This window comes from Lipomyces chichibuensis, assembly GCF_038497645.1.
Source record: "Lipomyces chichibuensis strain CBS 12929 unplaced genomic scaffold V1513scaffold_2, whole genome shotgun sequence".
NCBI classification, from domain to species: Eukaryota; Fungi; Ascomycota; class Lipomycetes; order Lipomycetales; family Lipomycetaceae; genus Lipomyces; species Lipomyces chichibuensis.
In genome coordinates this window covers 404,072-425,220 of record NW_027117454.1, presented here as the reverse complement: position 1 = coordinate 425,220, position 21,149 = coordinate 404,072, and the positions used below count along the sequence as shown (strand labels likewise).

At 45.4% G+C, this 21,149-nt stretch overlaps 8 protein-coding genes across 8 annotated transcripts; 3 read left to right on the top strand and 5 right to left on the bottom strand.

Annotated features, from left to right (window-relative positions):
* The first annotated feature begins 154 nt into the window (after positions 1-154).
* V1513DRAFT_436393 (histone-fold-containing protein) lies at positions 155-1,363 on the top strand. The gene is made up of 5 exons (XM_066896770.1): positions 155-414; positions 482-502; positions 599-649; positions 704-841; positions 902-1,363. The coding sequence occupies exons 1-5, from the start codon at positions 249-251 to the stop codon at positions 940-942; spliced, it is 417 nt and encodes a 138-aa protein (XP_066756213.1). The 5' UTR covers positions 155-248; the 3' UTR covers positions 943-1,363.
* On the bottom strand, positions 1,325-3,656 carry V1513DRAFT_436389 (uncharacterized protein). Its single transcript, XM_066896769.1, has 4 exons — positions 3,289-3,656; positions 2,123-3,231; positions 2,025-2,072; positions 1,325-1,976 (listed from the first exon to the last, which is right to left on the bottom strand). Exons 1-4 carry the CDS (start codon positions 3,402-3,404, stop codon positions 1,765-1,767), a joined length of 1,485 nt encoding a protein of 494 aa, XP_066756212.1. The 5' UTR covers positions 3,405-3,656; the 3' UTR covers positions 1,325-1,764.
* Positions 3,657-3,771: 115 nt separating this feature from the next.
* V1513DRAFT_408702 (meiosis protein SPO22/ZIP4 like-domain-containing protein) lies at positions 3,772-8,002 on the top strand. Its single transcript, XM_066895680.1, has 22 exons — positions 3,772-4,020; positions 4,091-4,327; positions 4,392-4,451; positions 4,501-4,551; positions 4,599-4,648; positions 4,696-5,065; positions 5,113-5,186; positions 5,245-5,332; positions 5,384-5,435; positions 5,489-5,524; positions 5,586-5,755; positions 5,806-5,864; positions 5,917-6,044; positions 6,097-6,242; positions 6,307-6,594; positions 6,642-6,949; positions 7,008-7,220; positions 7,271-7,352; positions 7,410-7,429; positions 7,486-7,672; positions 7,736-7,857; positions 7,922-8,002. Exons 1-22 carry the CDS (start codon positions 3,930-3,932, stop codon positions 7,973-7,975), a joined length of 2,886 nt encoding a protein of 961 aa, XP_066756211.1. The 5' UTR covers positions 3,772-3,929; the 3' UTR covers positions 7,976-8,002.
* Positions 8,003-8,401: 399 nt separating this feature from the next.
* Positions 8,402-10,339, bottom strand: V1513DRAFT_372967 (uncharacterized protein; the record flags this gene model as incomplete). Its single annotated transcript, XM_066894804.1, has 4 exons — positions 8,402-8,839; positions 8,898-9,414; positions 9,475-9,888; positions 9,954-10,339. The coding sequence occupies 4 exons, from the start codon at positions 10,337-10,339 to the stop codon at positions 8,402-8,404; spliced, it is 1,755 nt and encodes a 584-aa protein (XP_066756210.1).
* Positions 10,340-10,875: 536 nt separating this feature from the next.
* V1513DRAFT_100793 (Fusaric acid resistance protein-like-domain-containing protein) lies at positions 10,876-14,768 on the bottom strand. Its single transcript, XM_066894114.1, has 10 exons — positions 13,523-14,768; positions 13,149-13,469; positions 12,972-13,085; positions 12,314-12,918; positions 12,105-12,257; positions 11,928-12,052; positions 11,520-11,875; positions 11,359-11,467; positions 11,140-11,301; positions 10,876-11,086 (listed from the first exon to the last, which is right to left on the bottom strand). Exons 1-10 carry the CDS (start codon positions 14,639-14,641, stop codon positions 10,989-10,991), a joined length of 3,162 nt encoding a protein of 1,053 aa, XP_066756209.1. The 5' UTR covers positions 14,642-14,768; the 3' UTR covers positions 10,876-10,988.
* A 129-nt stretch (positions 14,769-14,897) lies between these two features.
* V1513DRAFT_408693 (thioredoxin-like protein) lies at positions 14,898-17,613 on the bottom strand. The gene is made up of 2 exons (XM_066895679.1): positions 16,224-17,613; positions 14,898-16,173 (listed from the first exon to the last, which is right to left on the bottom strand). The coding sequence occupies exons 1-2, from the start codon at positions 17,322-17,324 to the stop codon at positions 15,241-15,243; spliced, it is 2,034 nt and encodes a 677-aa protein (XP_066756208.1). The 5' UTR covers positions 17,325-17,613; the 3' UTR covers positions 14,898-15,240.
* Positions 17,614-17,693: 80 nt separating this feature from the next.
* V1513DRAFT_436370 (RNA pol II accessory factor, Cdc73 family-domain-containing protein) lies at positions 17,694-19,238 on the top strand. Its single transcript, XM_066896768.1, has 2 exons — positions 17,694-18,346; positions 18,407-19,238. The coding sequence occupies exons 1-2, from the start codon at positions 17,732-17,734 to the stop codon at positions 19,064-19,066; spliced, it is 1,275 nt and encodes a 424-aa protein (XP_066756207.1). The 5' UTR covers positions 17,694-17,731; the 3' UTR covers positions 19,067-19,238.
* On the bottom strand, positions 19,236-21,087 carry V1513DRAFT_100605 (uncharacterized protein). Its single transcript, XM_066894113.1, has 4 exons — positions 21,070-21,087; positions 20,821-21,007; positions 20,200-20,770; positions 19,236-20,127 (listed from the first exon to the last, which is right to left on the bottom strand). Exons 2-4 carry the CDS (start codon positions 20,848-20,850, stop codon positions 19,622-19,624), a joined length of 1,107 nt encoding a protein of 368 aa, XP_066756206.1. The 5' UTR covers positions 20,851-21,007; positions 21,070-21,087; the 3' UTR covers positions 19,236-19,621.
* Positions 21,088-21,149: the final 62 nt, after the last annotated feature.

The following is a 21,149-nucleotide window of genomic DNA, read 5'->3' as shown; positions in this document are numbered from 1 at the left end:
TGTGGTTTTTGTGGTGCGCGTGTTAGCTCCCAACGCTGAGCGGTGCTACCCACAATGCGCAACTCTCACAAGTTTGGTCGCCTGAGCGTTGATGCACTCCAGCCACTTGCAAATATAAAAACCGCGCCAACCCCCCTCGCCCGCCGTTACCGCTCTTCATCAACACACCCGTTTCCGTTCTTCTTGTTTCGTCCCATACCGCACGATCATATCACTTCAAGTCAATTGCACGTTCATTATTAATCACAATGCCACCAAAAGCTGCTGAGAAGAAGCCCGCCACCGCTGGAAAGGCCCCTGCCGGAAAGGCTCCCGCTGAGAAAAAAGAGGCTGGAAAGAAAACTACCGCCCCCTCTGAGAAGAAGAAGCGAACTAAGACTCGCAAGGAGACTTATTCTTCCTACATTTACAAAGGTATGGTTTTCAATCCCGACTGGGATTTGTACAAATTTTATGTGACGTGATCCTAACGTGTCTTTAGTCCTTAAACAGGTCCATCCAGGTATGTCGTGTGCTGCTGTTATCTCCGATTCGCGTCCGCGTCGCGTGATCCATTGATTGGAATGTTACTTGTGAATTGTGACTAATAAATTTTCAGATACTGGTATCTCCAACAGAGCTATGTCCATTCTGAACTCGTTCGTCAATGGTAATTATATACAGTATTCTTGGTTGCAATGTGGGATTCTAATTTGAAATACAGACATTTTCGAGCGTATTGCCACGGAGGCATCCAAACTTGCCGCCTACAATAAGAAGAGTACTATCTCATCGCGTGAGATCCAGACTGCTGTTCGTCTCATTTTACCTGGTGAACTTGCTAAGCACGCTGTCTCTGAAGGTATGTTGTTATCAATATAAATTGTTTTGTTTGGGCAATCATTTGCTAATTCTTTCATAGGTACTAAGGCAGTTACTAAATACTCTTCCTCCTCAAAGTAAGAATTCCAAGATCTTGAAGATGGATTAAGATATGTGGTTTGGTCGTCATTGTGTATGAAAATATAATGCTATGGTGTCCTTTTTCTTTTGTTGGTTATGGTTAATTATGGGCTGGTTGTGTTTCTAAAGTATCGCGTTTCCGGTTCTTTCCGCGTGCTTTGGTGTTTTATTAGTTTCGTGTACATTATGTTTGTAACAATCTATGTTAACGTGTAACAAAGTAAATATACTTTAATTACCTCAATTTCTAGTGCATATTCAAATGGCATACTTTGTGTCTGTTGTAGCGTTTAAAGGTCATATTCTGGATTATCTTTTCGGTTTTGGATTGGCTGTTAAGGCAGTACAGATTCAATGCTTATTAATGAAATAATTATTTTAATTTTTTTGTAGTTTGAAATTGAATTGACATTTGACAACCTTTTCACGTCGGAATGATGTCGCAAAATGAAAAGTGCCCTGGAATTTACCAGCTTTTTACACGTGTTGATGCTGACATATCTCTTCAACGTCATCAGTGCGTGCTGGAATCTACGTAGATGACGTTGCGCCGCGTATGTTTAGGCACATGTAGTAAACAAACAAGGGGGCTTTGCGCTATTAAGGCTGCCAGAGGTATATCTACGCGTCATTATTATTATTTAAAATGGTTTTCGAAGTATGAACGCGTCACTCAGTATGAATGCATTTAGTGGTCATCTAACGTTCCGCTTCGACTATATCCAATGCTCAGGAGAATATATTGGGAGTACCCGTTGTCAATGCTCACTGGCCGAACCTGAGAATCACAAATAAGAATATTTCCTTTATTAATCACGGATACTAGCTCTTGCTCAGCACCGCCATTAACGCATTTCCAACTACGCCTCGCAGCCGTACGTCTTGGTTCGGCAATCCTCGAGGCCATGCCTTTCTGGCGTTCATCGCTGCGGAAAATAATACCGCATAGGCGATTGAAAAGGCCGCGCATTCTCCATATTCGTGGAATTTATCGAAATCTTCGGGTAGAAATGCGCCGAGTGCGCGCGGCGCGACTGTGTGAAGTTAGCAGGTAATAATTTAAGAGTGATCAAGATATTTACCAAATAGAGCTAGTTCGCCCCGTCGTCTCGGGTTCTCTAGCAGCACACCTACAGAACGGTGTCAACTTCATCTACAATAGGAGTGGCAGAATACTTACTCCATCCACACATAAAACTTCCCAGTGCTGGCCCGACTGTGTCATCCCACCTCAGTCTTTTGACTTTAGGGAAAAAATACGGGCCAGCTCTTGTTCTAGTAAAGCACACGGAATACCAGGCAAGCGCGACAAACATGCCCAAGAACGAGGCAGACCTGCAAGCGCTAAATATAGCATCAGTCATATGTTGCAATTTTTGTCTTGGACGTGCACGAAACAAGAAAGCCATATTCAATGGAATATATATTGCCAAGGCTGATGTAAAAGCCCGCAAAAAACGCAACGCCGCATGGACTTCGCAGTTTTCTGTCTTGTTAGCATGAACGATTGAGCATGGAATAGGAACCGTTACTGCCGGGTCACCATATTCAGTGGGCAATCCAAGCTTGTCACAGCTAGGCGCTAGTATATGTGCGCATCCTGTATCTTTGCCGTAGATAAAGTCACCGGATTTGACGAGTCGAAGAGCCGTTAATAGATTCGTGTCCATCTCCGCGAACTTTGTAATCCAATGGTTATAAGATTTCGGAAGCCGAGTTGGATGGTAGAACCACGCGTACATCACGACTGTGGCGGATGCTACAAATCCATAAATATCTGTAGTTCTATAGTCAGGAGGTGATATGCCATGCAGTGATTTGTATTGCGCCGCGACACCAGCACGTCGGTAGAGGTAATCGATCGCAGATGTCACAGTGAACAGCGTGTTATCGATTGTGCGTCCGTGCTCCTGTCTTTCCTTGACTTGTTCCTCGGCTGGGAGGCTAATATCCTTTGTGGCATCCCGCTTGAGAAGACGCTGATGCCATCGTAATGTGCAGCCGCTAGCTAGCATTGTTGCAATGAATGCTGATAAACGAGAGTACCGCTCTGACTTTGACAGCTTGAAGACAATGATTTCTGTAATTCGTGAAAAGGAAATAGATGACGCAAGTAGTGCAGCCCAGAAAATTGGAAGTTCATTCAGAGCTAATGCTGAAAGTAGAATGTGCTTCACCCCGCTCAAGTATCTACGCACACGATCGGGTCTGCGAAGAGCCAGTAGCGTGATATTCAAGATACGCGGACCAACCACTGCTACAAACGACAGCAGAAATGCTCGCATTGCGCTAAATGCGCACGTTAGAAACGTTCAAATACATATAGCCACGAATGTGCAAACATACGGCTTAACTGCCGGATTTCGCAAAATTGCAAGAAGGAGGTTCTTCTGCGCCTTCGTCAAACTCCGCGGAGAGGAACAAAATGTTGACGGCATATCCAAATATATGACTGTCGACATCTGTGGCCTATACCACTCCAATCTTGATCTGGTCTCCGCGAGCGCGTAAGCTAACACCTACCTGAACCCAATTACACTTATCTACTGCGTAGTTGGCACTGTCATCAGATCCTGCTCAGTCACTTGATATTCTTCCTAGATTGCCAGCCGCTAGATCTTGATATTATTCATTACTCGTATGCAATCAAATTCTTGACCCGCCTTGGATTAATCGGTCTTCACATGCACTCTCTTTCTTACCCGGCTCAAAGCTGCAAGGCGCCGTTGCATAATTAGGCACAGTTAGGGATGAACTGCTCACGTGCAAAACAAAGCCTTTGTATTTTGATTCTGTCAACACGTCCAGACTATAACGCGTGTCGGATCGCGTAATTGGAAGACGGGTTCGACCAGACGGGTTCGACCACTCTCGAATTCTGCACAACCAGCAGAAATTATTTCGAGTCTGGCACACAGACGCACACAGAAGCATAGATATTAACAATCAAGACTTACGTTTTAGGTGGAGGGCAACGCGGCGACGAGATGGATAATGAAGCGGCAGCTACATTGTTCCCTAAATCCACTAACAGCACAGCAGGATCTAATTTAGAAAAGAGGATTCAGAATGTCCGAGGTATGATTGACATTTATTATGAATTGTTATGTATTGTGTATGGCTAAGCTATTAAAATTATGCGTTACAGATCAAGCCACCGCTATATGGGATAAACTCAAGCGCAATCCTCATGATCGCACTATAACAGCAGCCGCCGAATCGATGATAGTGGCCTTAGAACAGCTTGCATTTACTGTATCTAAGGGGAAGCATACAATTATTAATGATACTACATTGGATGATATTGGTACTCGACTATGGAACGAGACAACAATTTTGATCAGAGAGGATGCCGAGAAGATCGACAAAACAGCTGTCTGCACAGGTGAGCCGAATACGAGGATGGCAAAGATTAAGCCATGTGATGATCAATGCTAACAGTGGTACAGTTCGATGTGCTGCTTGTTTTATAATTGACTGTGCTGAAAAGCTGGCAAAGACGAACGCCAGTAGGTAGAGTGCTGTTGTGCTGCGTCTCGCTGGCTAAACAAGACATAGGCGAATTTCGGATATTCAAGTGCTACTTAAAAGCGCTGAAAATGTGTTTAGGTAGAATTTTTTGCTGGTGTCAGTACATCATGGGCTAATTCGAACAGACCATGAAGAAGGTATTTTAGCAACAAAGCTGGTTGATAGACTGTCGAAGGTACGCTTGCTAGAGCCAATATTCTTGCACGATAGTAACAGACGTAGCTGTATGACGCTATGCTCAAGAAGGAGACGCCACGATCCGCGAGCGACCAGCTTATATTCTCTGTTGTCTCAATAGAGTACTATCTATGGCGCATCGCACAGGCGTGGAAGCAAGAGAATACGGCACTGATGGACCTACTGTACTCCAAACTTGCTCCACATCTCTCGTCTGTTAATATTCCTTCTAAGAAACTAGAGTCGCTGGTTGACATATTCTATCAAATTGGCACCGATTTCCTGAGAAAGAAACAGTATGAGAATGCGGATAAGTGGCTAGGTCTAGGAACAGACCTATTTCTTCATACCGATTCGGACGGAGATTTAAGCGAAACCGCAACTGAGCTAAAATTTAACGTGATGCGGAATCAAAGTAAGTATCGACGGTCACCTATGCCATCTGATGCTGACCGGTGCTAGTTCGCGCACTGTATAATACTGGAGGGCCGGATGACATTGCGAAGGCTAAGAATCTCTTGAGAGACATGGAAGATGTACAGATTAATGTATTCTGGCAATTCTTTCAGATTGAGTATTAATGAACGGTTACAGGAATTCCCAAGTACAATCTGGTTTTTAATGTTGAAGTTTGACGTTGCAAAGAACGATAAAACCGGCTCGCCTGATGTCATGTTGGATGGTACGCTACCAAGCCTATTTGAGTCGCAAAAAATTTAACATTGTGGAATAGTCATCATGCAAATGATATTTTTGGGGAACTTGACCGCTACGTCGTTCAAAATGTAGGAATCATTGCGGACAGCATAGTGTCTGAGAATTAACCTCTTATTTTTAGAATTCTGAACACAATACAGAGTCTTCTGAATCAGAAGTGAGTCTGCTAAGTATATTTGCCCGGACCGCAGTATGCCTAACATATATTCCTGTGCAAGTGCTGTTTTGGCGTGCAAGGCACTAGATTACCTCCTGACGAAGAAGCTGTCCTTAGTCGATCGCCAAGACTGGCTCCAGGAAGCGTTCGTGCTTCGAGTGACGGCTATTTCTAAGGATACATCTATGCAGCAGCATGATTCGATTAATGCGCTCAACAAATTATTCGCAGGTAAGACTTATATCGCACGCTACCAGGCGTCGTAGCTGACTCATGTTCAGCTATGGAGAAATTGATATCAGAGCCAATAGCGGCAAAAGCCGTGAATGGTAGTCAAACAGTAAGCCTTTTGTCCTAGGTCATCCTGGAGCACTGCTGAGCCATTTCTCAAGATACTGTGGAGAACCGGCGAGTCCTATTTCGCGGCAGAGAAATTCGAAGCTGCTCTAGAATGGTTTAGACTTGGACTCCATCCTATTTTCTATAATTCTGGCGAAGTTAACAGGGCAAAAATTTTTCGGTATGGTTTCTCAAATCGCGTTTGTATCGACTGACTGCTAATCATTGCTTAGGAAGGTAATGCTGTGCGAATTTAATTTACAGAATTATACGGCGGTCACTGGAACATACAGTGAGATGCCGGCTGCAAGCCAAGAGTCACCTTTAACACAGTATATTGTGTATACCACTGCCCTGGCGACATTTGACGATGCACTAGGTATGAGCTATTATTTATTATCAGAACGAAGCCGACTAGGCTAATCGCTGATATTTACTATTAGCTCAAAATTGTTTGAATAAGATCTCAACTTTGCCAACAGCTGATGCGACAATGATGTGCGCATGCGCTATGGAAGCCCAGCACAAAGACAACAAGCCGATAACACTTGCAGCGATGAAATTTATTGTGCAGAAACTACAGGATAAAGACAACGCGAGTCCACATCAGGAAATTCACGTGCCTGCCCTGTTAAGATGCGTTATACGACTTATGGTGCTCGAAATCGAGAAAACTGTCCCTAACAAGGCAGTAACTGAGATAGATCAGTTATGTCAGTATTTTGAAAACGGTAAGTCGTGACTATTTGATTGTTTGTGTTTTTGCTCATGCCTCCAGCGCATGCTCTCGCCAAGCAGTCACAGTCGACGCAAGGAGTTGACGGCAGTTTCGACGCGAATGAATGTGAATGGTTTGCAAGAAATGCATACAATACAGCACTGAAAGGCTGCAAGCGCTGGCCACCTGAATCGACGTTACGACTATCCGACTGCTGTCTTAGATTTATTGGTCTATATCAAGGAAACGTGGATAGAAGTGATGCGCAGGGGATGGACATAATCCTGTGGCAACGTATTACAGCGCTGTTCTTGTCCTCATCAGCCGCGGTTTACATGGCTAGATTAAAAGAGCATATTCCAGAACAAGTATATCAGAACAATTTTTTTGACATTTTTATTGGCTAATTAACGGTTTTGCTATTAGAGAGAGTTATTCCAAATGGCACGACGGCATGTGCGAACATTTCGACAAGCGAGCGCGGAATATGCTCAGTTCATTTCTACAAGGCCAGAAATCAAAGATAATATCGAAACAAGACAACTTGATCTACAGGCAAAGTTGGCGGCGATGCTTGCCTTTGATTTTGAAGCGGCTGCGAATTTAGAGATATGGTCTGAGTTGCCTAGCATTACCGAGGTTTGTTGATTAGTTGCTTATAGCGGAGTAAAAGCGGACTAAACAGATAGGAAATATTGAAATTGAAGCCAGAACTGCGGACATATGAAAGCTTGGTTGACGTTTTGCTTGGTGCATCGAGCCCAGTGGACGGTTGTTCTATCCGTGCTTTGATATCTCATGATTAGCAATACTAATTTTGTCGTACAGAAACACTGATTGTCTTACAAGTACCGTGACCTCTGGATTAATTGTAGCAAACCCGGTTATTGCTAACAGTGCCCAGATGATTCTGAGCGCAACACTTCTAGACCAGGACAACGAGATCGAAAAGCTATCTCGCTGGGTGCGCTGCCTAGTGACTGTTTCACTACCACGACGACAAGAAGTTACGGAGCAAATTCTAAGCCAAGTGCTAGTTAAACTTGGTGATTTCAAAGAGCGATATCCGCAAGAAGAAACGCATTGGCTATGTATATAAATACGGCTGCCTGACTGCAGCATTCGAGTTGACAATGAGACTAATTCCGTTTTAGCTACGACGTGCTGGAACTACGGTGTCGACTTGTACTGCACAAATAACATTTCAGGCTGTAAACGATGGTGCGAAATAGCTATATCGTTGGCTAGCTTTGTGAACGAGACGATTGAATACCAGGTTCATATTTTCGATTGCTGCAGTCTCATAGTACTAATTAGCGCTAACCGATATTCATCTTCAGATGCAACAAAATTATCTCAGGATATGCAATACTAACGATCCAGATTTAATGTAAACTATTTGCTCCAAGATTGTATTTTTACTGTCAACCTTTAGGGTTTCGAGAAATTCGCCGATATAGGAATCTTGCTTTGACCAATTTCTAGGTAGATATTTAATGTGAACATTTTTTGTCTGTGATGAAGAGCAAGCGAAACTTTTATATTACAAACCACCCAAATACGCTGACAAGATACATAACATCCCGCACAACTTTATTGCGCTTTAGCAATGCTATCATAATCGGAGGCACAATAATTCGCAATTATTAATAATGACCCCCCATGGTTCGAACTTTCAGAAAGTTGATGTTCGAAGCAAACGTCAAACCCCATAAAACCGAAATAAATAAACAAATTTGATAAACCCTCCCATAGCCATTTATGTATATGTACAAGAGTATACTAAAATTACAAAATGTATCTTCGCGAGCGACAAAATTTTATTGCGAACTAGCCGCTGTACTCGATTGTTCGATGATCAAATGTTCATCCACATTCTCCTCGTCTACAGCAAACTTACGTTCGCTGACGTGTTCTTCCTCATCCTTAGAAGCCAATCCCGGAGCAATCCAAACCTTATGAGTAATTTTCTCTCCTTTCCCATTTGGATGTGAATACAAGCAATCCGGATTCGTACATGATCTATCATATCGACAAGGAATGCTAAGCGGGTGTGTAAAGACACAATCCAACCTAGTACATTGAGCACCGTTGCGGCAGAAGACGGCTGATTTCGGATGGCGAAATTTACAGTGTGGATTCGTGCAATAAGGGTAATACTTGCACTGTTCAAGGCTTCGTCCAGTGTCTTCAGGTGCGTTCGTCATTGTGACCTCGTCGGCTCTCATGGAGGCAGGCGATGGATGACCCTTATCACACTGTGTAACATTAGCAATACTGATTGACGGGCAAATGAAATATGATAATAGAACGTACATTCTCATCTGTGCATGCAATTCCATCAACACACATTTCGTTTCGAAGAATAAGCGCCGAGCTGTTCGCCGGTGTCGGATGTGCAAACGCGCACTCCGCATTCGTACACTTTAAACCAAACTTGCACAGAGGCATCTGCTCGTCACCGTTGTGCTGTGCAGCACTCGGTTTGGTCCAAGTATTGGGCACGTTAAAAGGACCCTTGGCTTGATTGTAATTCTGCGGCTGCTTCGGGACTGACGCAGGCATTGTATACTGAGGGAACGCGGACTGCATTTGGTTTCCACCATTCTGAAATCCACCATACTGTTGCTTCATATATTGTTGCTGTAGCTGCGCAGCCATCATGGCTTCATTCATCTGGTTTCTCGACCATTGCGTGCCCATTTCGAATAGCGGTGTGAACTGGTACTGACCACCCGATGCAACGTACTTCGCAGCATCTTCAGCAGACATATCTTCGTCGACGTGGATCTTAGAACAAGTTCCTCGCTCATTCGGACAATTAGGATATTGCCTACTTACCGGTTAGTATATACGCCTTCTTGCCAGCTACTCCGTCATAAATTATACATACTCGCATATCTGGATAGGATGAGGAAACTTGCAAGGTGCCATATGATACGGCCAATGCCTACATCGGTTTCTTGGCGTAAGCTCGACTTGGACCTCATCGCCTCGCTCGTTGGCATTGACATCGTGCCATCCATTGTTACTTCGGTATCCATTATTGAAATTATTTCGGATAAAACCCATTCTGTCACCGAATCCATTGTTCATACCGCGACCACGGTAACCAAAGCCATTCTGACGTCCGTAACCGTTACTTTGTTGGAAGTGGTTGAATCGTTGCGGCGCACTGTTCTGCTTGCCTATCGAATACTGCCCACGCGCACGATGAAGATGGCCGTCGGATCGCTGCTGCATGGCATTCTTCATGTTGTTGAAGAGTCGACCTCTAATCGGTCGGTCATTCGATGGTCCTGTGGGTCTAAAAAGTAATATATATCAATATCATGCCAAAAACAGAAAGCGGTCCATGGTGCTGGTGCTTACATGCTAATATCGCTATCTACTTGCATGGCCGACTGATCGTGTGACAAATTATCGCCAGTCTCCCCATTATCCAAGTTCATATTTGAATCCGCCTGAGACGGCGCCAAGATATTCTGTTCCTTCCTTTGATTCTCTGGATCCGATAATCGCTTTAATTCTTCGAATAGCCATGTAGTGAAGTCATTGGTAAATCGATCACGACCTAATAGCTCGCCCAGTTCATCATGGATCTGCTCTGCACCTTTGTTGTTGCACATCATCACAGTAATGAACTCTGATATAAATGGCGTCTCATCCTCTGCGAATCCTTCGTTTTGTAATCGCTGTCCGATAGATGCTTGAAGCGCCTCAGCGAGAGGCGAACCGACCGTTAAATTCGCATCCATTTTTCTTTCAATACTACTTGACTGAATGTAAGTCCAAGTCCCTCCAAGAAATAAGGAGAACCAAAGAGTCGTTAAATCTGACCAAATCTGCTTTCCTACAATACAGGTGATGGATCTGCTGCGACTTCGTAGAGTGACAGGTCGGGGAGTGTCGAATGTATGAAGGGCGAGACTCGCTTGGCTACGACTTTCTTCGTGGCGTTCTGTGCCAAAAGATGACCCAGTTCCGTCACGTGCCTTTCTCTTCACTTCATTACAAGATAGAGGTTTTAGTACCGATTCATATTTGTCGGCCAACTTAAAAGTCTGTTGGATTCCAGGCCCGTAACAAACCCAAGCCTGATTGATGCAGGTCCTCGAAGCTCCCGCTGTATTCCGACATTGGCCCTGAGGTTTGCTAGCTGCATCGGTTAAACATTTCATGTGTAAATTATGTCGAGAAGGTTGTCCGCAGTGTTAAACTTGGTTCTGATTGTATAAGTGAAGGTTTGTGGGGAAAAATTTCCTTGAAATAAATAAGTCCCACGCCACTACCCGAAAATGTGAAATTCCGTATTAAAACTCCTTTAGCAACCATATGATAAATATATAGCACATAAATGCAGTAATTAGTCACAACATCACAGCTATAGGTCACGCACATGACCGACTATATAGACAAAGTTTCTTCTTCTATAGATCCATATACTTCTTGTAGAGACGCGATTATATGGAGGAGACCGTCATTGATTGACATGGTAGCGAGGACTCACAAGGTTAGTTCTAATTTACAGATGGCAAACCATGTAGTGAAGACTTACTGAATGCGTAAAAAAGTACAAAGTCGTCTTCTGTTCCAGCGTCCTCGCTGAGCTGCTTCATACGATACTCGCTTACCTTAACAATCATTCGGTCACGAGCATGTACAGTATTCGGAAGATCAGATGGAAGTGGTAAATTCAAACGCAATGCTGATGCGATTACTAAAGAGTGACGTCAGTCGTTTTACCCCAGCCGCATATGCAGCTCACGTCGCTCACGGTAAAATAGCAAGAAAATTCGATTGCTTAATTCTTTACGTTCTTCGATCGTGTAAGCAATCATCTGCGATTCACGTTCCGATGCATAAAGATCTTTTGTGATCATTGACTATCGATATGTTTAGAACCTTCTCAACAGTATTCTCAACTGCCCAACCTACATTCATGTTGTGGTAAACGTCCAAGATCTCCTGGGTAGTCTTCATAATACTATCATAGTGCTTTGTTGGAAACGGTCCCTTGAGTCGAAATTCGTTCCGAGCAGCGACCATCAACGTGCGCATCTTCAGCAGCGATTTCTGTAATTTCTGCTCGTCCTGAATGCTGACATATGGCTTCAATGGCTCACCTCTAACGGAAAGGCTGTTGAGGGGATCATTCTTCCAAATCAATCCCATCCGAATCCACAGGATGCTCAGCTTGCGTTTCAAATTCGTGCGTGCACTGTTTGGCCAAATGTACAAGGTAATGAATAAACTCCACAAGATTCCACTAGACACGGATATCAGACGATGAACTAAATTGGTCAATATCATTAAAAACTGCTCCGGCCATTATTCAAGACTCACAGGCGATCTCGCTAACGATTGGATTCACGCCTCCTTCATCTTCGTTGCGGTCATCACGGTCAATGTCGTTCTGTGATAGACTATAAGAATACAGAGCTGTAAGATTAAACGCCAAGAGAATAAATCTGGATCGGATTAGTAGAGCTTTGTAAGATTGCGACTTAGATATCTGTATACCTTCCGAAGGCATTATTATTTTTCCAGCCATGAATTATGCAGAAACATGGGAACGCAATAAGCAAACCAGTCAACGCCAAAGCCACACGATTAGATGGGAAAATGAACCAGATCAGCCAAGCTGAGTAGCATCCTATAGCTGTCCCGCAAAGCCTAAGGAGGGGTCGTTAGCATTGCCTTCAAGCATTTGTTGTAACCTACTAGCGTACCTGTAGAGCACAGACGACGTTGTACCTCCGATTGAGATATTCATCATAAGTACAAAGGTTACCAATCCCCACTCTCCTCGGTAATGGCTGAAAACTTCTCGTGTTTGAGGAATGTAAGCAGGAAGTGTGAACAGTAACGCACCAACGCCGACTTTGATACCAAACCGTACATCGTTCCTTCTGAACTTTCGTAACGCACGCCACAGTTTCAACCTCCATGGGTCACGAGATGTATCCTTCTGATTCTTAGCACCCATGTTATCATCGCTAAATAGATGAGCCAGATTGGAAGGGACCGTAACGTCCTCTTCTGAGCCATTGTCGGCCTTTTGTAGATTCTTCGGATTTGTCTTCCAGAACACAAGCCACCACCAAGATCTTGGACGTCCACTCAACACATAATCTTCATACTCTTTCAAAATATGAAGTATGCTGTGAATTTCTCTGGCTAAGTCTAAAAGACCCTGAGAAAATTGGCCGCAGGTTGAAGCTACTTTCTCTAGGTGGATTGCAAGTTCCGCGCGATTTGCTTGCTGTGCAAATATTTCCTGAGAATATATCTCCTTCAGAGCTTTGGTACGAGCGGAAGAGAAAAGATCAAGAGCCTATTTATTTTGTTAGGATCTTACAATATTTATCATTCGGTCATGAGACAGACCATATTCAGGCTAGGCGCAAATCTTGAATTCAAGTGCACCTCGTCCGTTTGAGAATTCTTATCGTCAAATGGTAGAACTTCCAGAATACCTTTGATAGTAAATGTGAGTGATTTCTGCATATATGATTAATATCTCTGTATAAACTTTTGCGTAAAGAGTATAAATATCAGTCCTACCATTGGTGGGCCCAAGTAGTACACGAAGATTTCAAATAGCTCGCCACAAGACGACATCGTATGTCCGGGATGGAGATTCGTTAAGTGCCACTGCATTTGCAACGAACTTCTCAAACCGCCAAGATGTTGCGTTAGGCTCTGGATGGATTTCACCAGTCTCATCTGTAGGAAATATTCACTTTCCGTGCCGCGGATATAATGCTCATATTTGGCTTCTTGGATGGTGGCATCGAGCGACGATATGAGACTACCTGCAGCATCGAATAATTCTTCGATTTCAGTCTTGGTGCCGCACAAAAAACTTCTAGTAATGATCACCAGCTTGATTCCAAATATTAGATTGACATTGACCATATAAACCAATCAAGACTTACGATATGCGTGTAAGTACCCATCAGCTTTTTACAAGTCTTTTTCAGTCTACTAATTGCAGTCACTGGAAAGACCAAAAAGCACACCGTTGCTGAAATAAATACGCCGAGATTCACTAAAAGTCCGACTTGCACAATTTTAGAGAAAGATACTCTTCCCTCTTGCACCGATCCCTCGCGCACTAAAATTCTGGTGAACGCCGTTGATGCCACAGAGCACGCAGTATTGAACGTCTGTTTTCCCATTTTATGCTTCATAAGAGCAATAGATCCTAATCCACCCGCACAGAAAACGACCAGCACGATAGCGTGCCCAACCCATAGCAAACCAAGCTTTCTGAAAAACGCCGCGGTCACCATGCTGCAACAGGAAAGAAGCGTGCTGTAGACAAGAGCTAGCTCTGCAAATGTAAATGCTTCTATCATGCTTCCTATTGTTCTCGATGGGTGAAAATAAACAGTAACTGTCGCTGTCAAATGCTTGCCGTCACCCGACCCAAGCAGTGATGATATTGCTGTCGAAAATACGGTGAAAGAGGCAAAGAAGTACGTTAATGAGCATTTAAGCGGCCTGGTAAACTCCTGGAATAATATATTGTCGTATATCCACCTGATGCACCGTATCACCCGCACCAGACGCATTAGTCGTCGCTCGAACTTCGCGTAGTGGCCCGACACCCATCGGAATATGCGAGTTGTCCTTGGAAACCACGCTCGTGACTCGTTAACAGTGCCGTCGACCAGTAAAGCCGTATCTTCCCCCGCTTCGCTGTCCAAATCATATTCTGCAACTACTCTCTCCCGTCCTGAGGTTTCTCCTATGGAATCAAATGGACGAAGTGTAATTTGTCTCCGTACTCGTTCGCCTGTCTCTGGGACGATCACGGAGTAGTTTCGCAGCATAGCATATATCGGTCTCTCTGAAGTGGATCCTGGTTCCGCGTCTTTCGGGGCTAACTCCAGCGGATTCGTATGGTCATCCGCCTTCGGCTCCATCATAGGAGTGCTTCTCGGACTGACTCCACGGGGAGTTGGCCGCGCCAACACTGCTGTTCTATTGACATCTGAAAAGCTATCCGTACCGCCTGGCACCGTAGAGAGCGATTGTCCTGGATCCGACATTAAATCCAGTAAGAATGTACGTTAACCGATGCGGCGCGGCATAACAACTTTGGAAATTGTAAAGCAGGCGCAAGTTTATAAGATTTGGTTATGCTATGTTGACCGGTAAAGGATCCGAACGAGTTTGAACCCCGCAATGCCGCACAGTTGTCCCAATGTCCCAATGTCCCAATCTCGAGATACAAGAAAACAATAAATTTCTACGACCCGTTCGGTTTCCAGCACAGCTTACCAAATACAATTTATGATCTTGTAAGATGGATTATTATAATATACTATTCTATAAAATAAACCAGGCAATCCAGAAGCGACCACTTGTGGTTCAGATAAATTGCCGTCCTCAAAAATTACATGTGAAAACACAAGTACAAACAATTACATCTAACATACAACGCGAAACCGAACAAAAATGTTACAAACTCTCAACATACAGACAATGGCAGCGACCAGGATAACAATAACAAGCATATATGTAACAACTGATAAATACAACGCAGTCCGTGACCAGTGTCTAGAACTTCGAAATTTCATTACTCCATGACTGACTCTTTGAACATAATATATATAACCGCATCCTACTTCTGTTTTCGAATTTCCATTTAATCAAATTTCCCGCCACCTACCGATGAAGGAATAATGCTATGACTACCATTCGATACATTTCGTGAAAAACGTCGAATTCTACCTTTCCAGTACCATGCAATGACAAGTGTTATACCAATTCCAAAACTCACAAGTGCGAACGCATAACCAGCGTCGGCCTGCTTGATAGCATTAACAAGGTTAACAAACTTACTGGTTGTCGACTTTGGCTTTATCTTATTTCGGTTGTCAATTACCGTCCGCAAAGTATCAAGAATAACCTGGCGCGATGTCGGAACAATTGGCTGACCATCAATGGTCTGATCCCAGTACGCCTTGTTATCCTCGTCATTAATAATGACCCGCTGACCGGACGCCCGCACGTCGATGCCATAAGTCTTCTGAAGCCACCGCTCCCAGAACAGACCGTCCACCCATGCGAATCCCACCTCCTTCCTGGGTGATAGGACAATGTGCATGTTCTGTGCCTCCTTAAGAGCCTTCTCGTCACCTTTGTCATTAGCCTCCTCAATCTTCATCTCCTTCAACTCGCGCTGGTTTTGGCGCTCAGCTTTCTCCTCCCCAACGCGTCTGTCGATCCATTCCAAAGCAGCAGCTTTCATCTCCTTCTTGGAAAGCTCAAACTCTTCCTCCTTCGACTTGTCAAGGATACCCAGAACGACGGTACGCCCTTGCATAATCTCATGAGAATTGGCAGCTGATAGCTCCGGAAGGATAGGAAGCCACACGGTTTTCATCCAAGCCAGGACCTTCAGGTGGTCGCGCATATCCTTGGGCGAAAGTGCAGTATAGTAAGATGGACGCCCATCGCTAATGGCCACAAGTCGCGGGAATGTAGTCACGCGGAACCTGGAGGCAAGGATGGAGGAAGTGGTAGTAAAGAGTGGCGCGTGGCCAATTAATGGCAAAGCGAACCGGTCGAGCGCATCCTTAATTAGTTGTTAACATCCGCGTTGCTCGAACTTAGAGTTACACTTACAAAGTCTTCTTTAGCTGTATTCTCGTCATAGAAATACAAGAATATAACCTCCTCCTTCTTCTCAAATTCCTCAAACTCAGTCGCGTCGACCGAACGCACTCTGGCGCTCAGTGCCTTGTTGGCAAATGCTACGAGGTCGCCAACACCTCGAAGGCCATCGTATTCGACGCGTTCAGTTCCGACAAAGTACATGAGCGACGGGTAGCCGCGCAATCTAGCATCCTTGCACAACCGGCTTTCCTCGTCGCAATTGACTTCAGCAATGTTTAACTTGCCCTGCATCTGATGGGCAAGTTCAAGCCACGCAGGCTCCAATGCTTTGCAGTGACCACACCAGGGAACGTAAAATTTGATAAAGTAGCTCTCGCGGGTGGAAGTCACAAGCTTTGTAAACGACGAGAAGGTGAGTGGGACGGATATGCCGTTCGGATTCGGAATGCTAGTGGTGCTGGCCTCGAGCTTCTCAACATTGGCATTTTCCTTCGATGTCGCGGATTCACCTTCAGCGAGAGCCATTGCACTTTCACTGCCCTCAACTTTTTCCGTTGTCTGACTATCGGTCGTCGCGGCGACACTCTCCGTAGTGCCCTCTGTAGAGCCAACGGTATCTTTCTTCATGTGCTTGAGAGTGTAATCCTTGAGACCATCGTACGTACGCGCGCCGGTAGAAGGATACTTCTCCACCATTTTTCCGTCCTGATACAAAATGAACGTGGGGTAGCCCGTGACATCATGCGCGTCGCAGAGGTCACCATTGGCAATACAGTCAACGTTGGCGAAATGGAAATCCGCAGCCGCGGCCTCGGCAGCTAGGTCGTTCGACAATTTTGACCAGATCGGAGCCACAGCTTTGCAGTGGATGCAGTACGGCGAGAAGTGCTTGACCCACCATATTCCCTTGCCGTTTGTAACTTGTGACGCGAAAGACGTTGCGTCGAGGTCAATAGTCGCTTCCTTGGACTGAGAGCTCTCTGTGGTGTCGACAACAGAGTCCGAGTGGCCTTCAGCTGGAGGAGGAGAAGGAGGAGCAGCGGACACGGCCGAGATTGACAATAATAGCCCTACGAATAATAGTAGGCTGTTTAGGGAGAGCGACCGCATTGTGAAATTGTGGTCGTGTCGACGAAGTCAGGGGGGAGTTCGAGAACGGTCCCACGAGCGCAGAAATTAGCTGGCGAGTGTAAGTCCAGCAAACGTGCGGCGAAGCACTGGCGATCGGGACAAAGAAGATTGTGGACGTGTTTTCTGGCTGCGTTGGTCAGAAAAATGGTTGTCTCCTTGAGGGTAGGTCAATGTACAGGTTGTTATACCGCTAACCACTGGAGATTTATCAGTGAGGCAGCACGAGACGAAAGTGAAAACGCGATCCAGCCAAAAAAGTGCAAGATAAAGTTGTTGCACCCACACACCTAACCCTGTCATTCCCATTTAAGCCCTGACCCATGCTAATCTGCCTTCACAGCTTTGCGATGGCTGTAACTCCCCCATAGACAGAGTCCAATGGTAATATGTCAGCAAGCGCACACCATACAATAATGACTGATCCGCTACGACTTCTCCGTCATGCTGTGGCAGAGCACTCGCTGCCTACAATGCTGTCGTCCGCAGATCCTTCTGGTCCTGTAGCCGAGGACATAGCAACAGCCACGCACCTGATATTCCCCGCAGATTCGTCCGTTCCTCCCTTACCTTTGTCGACACCGACGCGATTTGTTCGAAAAGCAGGTCCCAATACGGCCGGCGGTGCTATCGATTTACGAGCAGCCTTCTTTTGTTGGCTATGCCGCGACGAGAACGTGGCGCAGTATATCGCACTATGTGGTGAGAAAGATGTTGTCAACTTGACGTTTTTGGAGCGTGCATCTCTGGTTACATGGCTGGAAGGTGCGGATGAGCAGTCAGATTATATCGTCGCCGATTCTGGCGCGGCTGCTGCTACGGCACAGGCTTTGTCTGAACCAAAAGCCGCTACTGCGACTTCGAAGATTGCAACCGCGGAGAGTGCAGAGATGAAGGCGGCGGCGAAGGTCAAAAGGCCAGTGGACCCGCGACTGGAACGAACGTATGCAATTGAGCGGGTATTGGTAAATAGGAATACCGTATTACGAGGGATCAAGCAAACAGTGAGTCGAGGTGTAGAACATAGTTTCGATGGACAAGGTGGCTAAGTCTCTGTTTTTTAGGACTTTTCGTACGTACGGAAAGAAGCAATGGAGTCATTCATTCGTTCCCATCATCGTTCGGCATCAGGAGCACAAGCAGCACGCCAACGTGGCGCTCCATACAACACTTCTCAGCGTGGTCCATCTGCGGTCACGGCTCCAGCCCCATTATCAGGACCATCCACCAAGCGTCGGGATCCCATCATCCTGCTCTCGCCATCTGCATCCTCGCTTCTCACAATGTCCAACATCAAAGACTTTCTTGAACGTGGAGTTTACGTGACCGCGCCGCCTAGTGCCTCAGCTGTCAACATCCAGATGATCAACCGGACATCGAACCGACTTGGTCAGGTGCGATTTGTAGTTGTGGACTCTTGCGAACGGTTTAAACCAGATTACTGGGACCGTGTAGTTGCCGTGTTTACGACTGGTCAGGCGTGGCAGTTTAAGTTGTATAAGTGGCATAATCCGCACGAATTGTTCCAGAGGGTTAAAGGATTCTGCGTGACATTCTCTGGTGATCCCGTACCGGAGAGCGCGCGTGCCTGGAACGTTGACATAGTTCAAATCGACAAGGTTCACCGATTTAGAGATCGGGAGACAGTTGAAGGATTGTGGGATGTGCTTGAAAAATGGATGGAGGCGAGAGGATGGTCCGGAAGAGGAAAATCTGCGTCATAGTCATGCCAGTGAGTCTGACGACTTGATTTGTACTAATAGCATTTGTCTGTAATTAATAGCGTTTCTTTGTACATATGATGGGCATTTTGTTGTGGTAAATGGCAAAAGAAATCAATTTGGATTCCAATTTCCACATCAGTGCAGGACCAATACATATGACCATAAATTCCGTCCATTCCAAAATTCTAGCAGAACACCAAAAGACTAAGTGAAAGACAATGTTAAGAATCGCATAGCAACAAATCAAAAACTTAGCAAGTCGATCTATTAGTGCCTAGAAACTCATCACAAGACAATCGCAAAAACCATAAGCTATCTGTATTTGTATGTAATATACCACCATCTAACAAACCAACACCTTTCACTGAAATTTCGCATAACAAAGAAAGCAAAACATAACCAAACATAATACAATGTAACAATGAAAATGAAAGAGAACCCGATGGAAAACGAGGAAGTTAGTAATCAGCTGAAATGGAGAAAAAACCTTATGAACGAAAAAATACACCGAGAGATAAGTATCTTATATTCGACAACTTAATCCATGCAAACCTTTTAAACAGCATTCTCAGGAGACTGAGCAGTGGCCGTGTTCGAATTGTTGGAGGACTCGGGGCCACGGAGAATGACCTGTTCCATCCGTCTGGCACGGAAAAAGTTTGCCATCGACTTAAGTAGGATAAACCAACCAAGTAACATCAATAAGTAAGAAAACCATTCCGATCCAGTGGATGGCCCGGATCCGTCAGGGCCATTAGTGTCGTTAGATGTTTGCACGTTGTACGAGTTAGGATCAATGGCGGCATTGGCGGCAGCTGCAGCTGAATTCGCACCGGAGCCAACACCAGTGTCTTCGTCAGGGGCAGATCGTAGGTAGAAACCATACTGGATCAAAGTGATACCAAGGCCGGCACGGGATCCGTTTTTCGCAGCATGAGTGGTGTGCAGAAGATATGTAAGTAAGAAACCGACAAACTGGAAGGACATCGAAATGAGCATGTTCCAAACAAAGTTGAAAAAGTTTCCGACCGGCAGACCATCAATGAAAATTTCATCCGAAGACATTCCCGGCGCAATGACAGTAGTCTCCCAGTATGGCGGAGTCGCATCCGCTGCAGCCTCCTCGTATGAAGGAGGATGCTCTTCGCTCGGTTTCTCGCCAGCCTCAGGCTTGGCCATAATGTTCGCGAACACGCCATCGTTAGAGTTAGCAGGAGCGTGAATGTGGTGAGATGACGATGCAACAGATGATGATGTTGACGGGGATGATGACTGTGACGATGCATATGCTGGCTCGGACTCTATAGTCTCGGCGACTGTATTGTTGTCGTTGTTGGATTCCTTGGGCAAAAGGCGTGCTCCTTCTTCCAGGCTCCGGGCTCTCGGACTGCTAGAAGAAGCACCCGTACCCAACGAACCTGGTCGTCGGAAAAAGAAGTCGTCGTCACCGTTGTCGACGTCGTCTTCGCCTGCCGGAATGTCAAATGATCGAGCAAGCGGATCGTCCGGCTGAATTGGCATGTACGAAGCGACGGAGCGGAAAGAAGGCGGAGGTGAAATGGGGACATGTCCGGCAAGTCCGGACTCTCCAGGAGCACTCACACCAACATTTGCTGGTGTCGAGGTCATCGAGATCGCAGATGCGGCAGACAAGGAGGATGCTGACGGGTCCCGATGCAGAGAACCGGTGGGATTCCTCGGCAGCTGTTATTCTGTTAGTAGTGAAAATGAAAAACGATTTCTCATATACATACTCTAGAATATTTGCGGCCTAGACGAGCCATAATGGTGTAAAAATGAGCTGGAGGAGAGTGTGAGAGATTGTGATTGTTTAGATGCTGAGAACTGCACAGAACGTCACAGTCGGACAGGACCAGATAGGGCGATGGAGACAAGGCGAGCGAGTCGTGGCGCAGGCGCAGCTGACACGGTGACGCGAATCTGTGGGCAAAGAACCAGTTAACACGTGTGTCTAACTGTAGCAACATTTGAATGTTATCAACTTTAAATATCAAATTTAATCTCTCTTTAGGGCTTAGTATCTGCAAGAGCAGCAGATATGCCAAAAGCGACTAACTGCCCA

Coding starts and splice junctions, on each gene's coding strand:
- V1513DRAFT_436393 (XM_066896770.1), top strand. CDS start 249: ATGCCACCAAAAGCTGCTGAGAAGAAGCCCGCCACCGCTGGAAAGGCC. Junction 415..481: donor TTCTTCCTACATTTACAAAG/GTATGGTTTTCA, acceptor ACGTGTCTTTAG/TCCTTAAACAGGTCCATCCA. Junction 650..703: donor TCTGAACTCGTTCGTCAATG/GTAATTATATAC, acceptor TTTGAAATACAG/ACATTTTCGAGCGTATTGCC.
- V1513DRAFT_436389 (XM_066896769.1), bottom strand. CDS start 3,404: ATGTCGACAGTCATATATTTGGATATGCCGTCAACATTTTGTTCCTCT. Junction 2,073..2,122: donor AAGTTTTATGTGTGGATGGA/GTAAGTATTCTG, acceptor ACCGTTCTGTAG/GTGTGCTGCTAGAGAACCCG. Junction 1,977..2,024: donor GGGCGAACTAGCTCTATTTG/GTAAATATCTTG, acceptor AACTTCACACAG/TCGCGCCGCGCGCACTCGGC.
- V1513DRAFT_408702 (XM_066895680.1), top strand. CDS start 3,930: ATGGATAATGAAGCGGCAGCTACATTGTTCCCTAAATCCACTAACAGC. Junction 7,221..7,270: donor AGTTGCCTAGCATTACCGAG/GTTTGTTGATTA, acceptor CTAAACAGATAG/GAAATATTGAAATTGAAGCC. Junction 7,673..7,735: donor AGAAGAAACGCATTGGCTAT/GTATATAAATAC, acceptor ATTCCGTTTTAG/CTACGACGTGCTGGAACTAC.
- V1513DRAFT_100793 (XM_066894114.1), bottom strand. CDS start 14,641: ATGTCGGATCCAGGACAATCGCTCTCTACGGTGCCAGGCGGTACGGAT. Junction 12,919..12,971: donor TTGCGCCTAGCCTGAATATG/GTCTGTCTCATG, acceptor CAAAATAAATAG/GCTCTTGATCTTTTCTCTTC. Junction 11,302..11,358: donor AATTTTCTTGCTATTTTACC/GTGAGCGACGTG, acceptor GTCACTCTTTAG/TAATCGCATCAGCATTGCGT.
- V1513DRAFT_408693 (XM_066895679.1), bottom strand. CDS start 17,324: ATGCGGTCGCTCTCCCTAAACAGCCTACTATTATTCGTAGGGCTATTA. Junction 16,174..16,223: donor ATACAGCTAAAGAAGACTTT/GTAAGTGTAACT, acceptor CAACTAATTAAG/GATGCGCTCGACCGGTTCGC.
- V1513DRAFT_436370 (XM_066896768.1), top strand. CDS start 17,732: ATGTCAGCAAGCGCACACCATACAATAATGACTGATCCGCTACGACTT. Junction 18,347..18,406: donor TACGAGGGATCAAGCAAACA/GTGAGTCGAGGT, acceptor TCTGTTTTTTAG/GACTTTTCGTACGTACGGAA.
- V1513DRAFT_100605 (XM_066894113.1), bottom strand. CDS start 20,850: ATGGCTCGTCTAGGCCGCAAATATTCTAGA. Junction 20,771..20,820: donor TAGGCCGCAAATATTCTAGA/GTATGTATATGA, acceptor ACAGAATAACAG/CTGCCGAGGAATCCCACCGG. Junction 20,128..20,199: donor ACCGAGCGAAGAGCATCCTC/CTTCATACGAGG, acceptor CGCCGGGAATGT/CTTCGGATGAAATTTTCATT.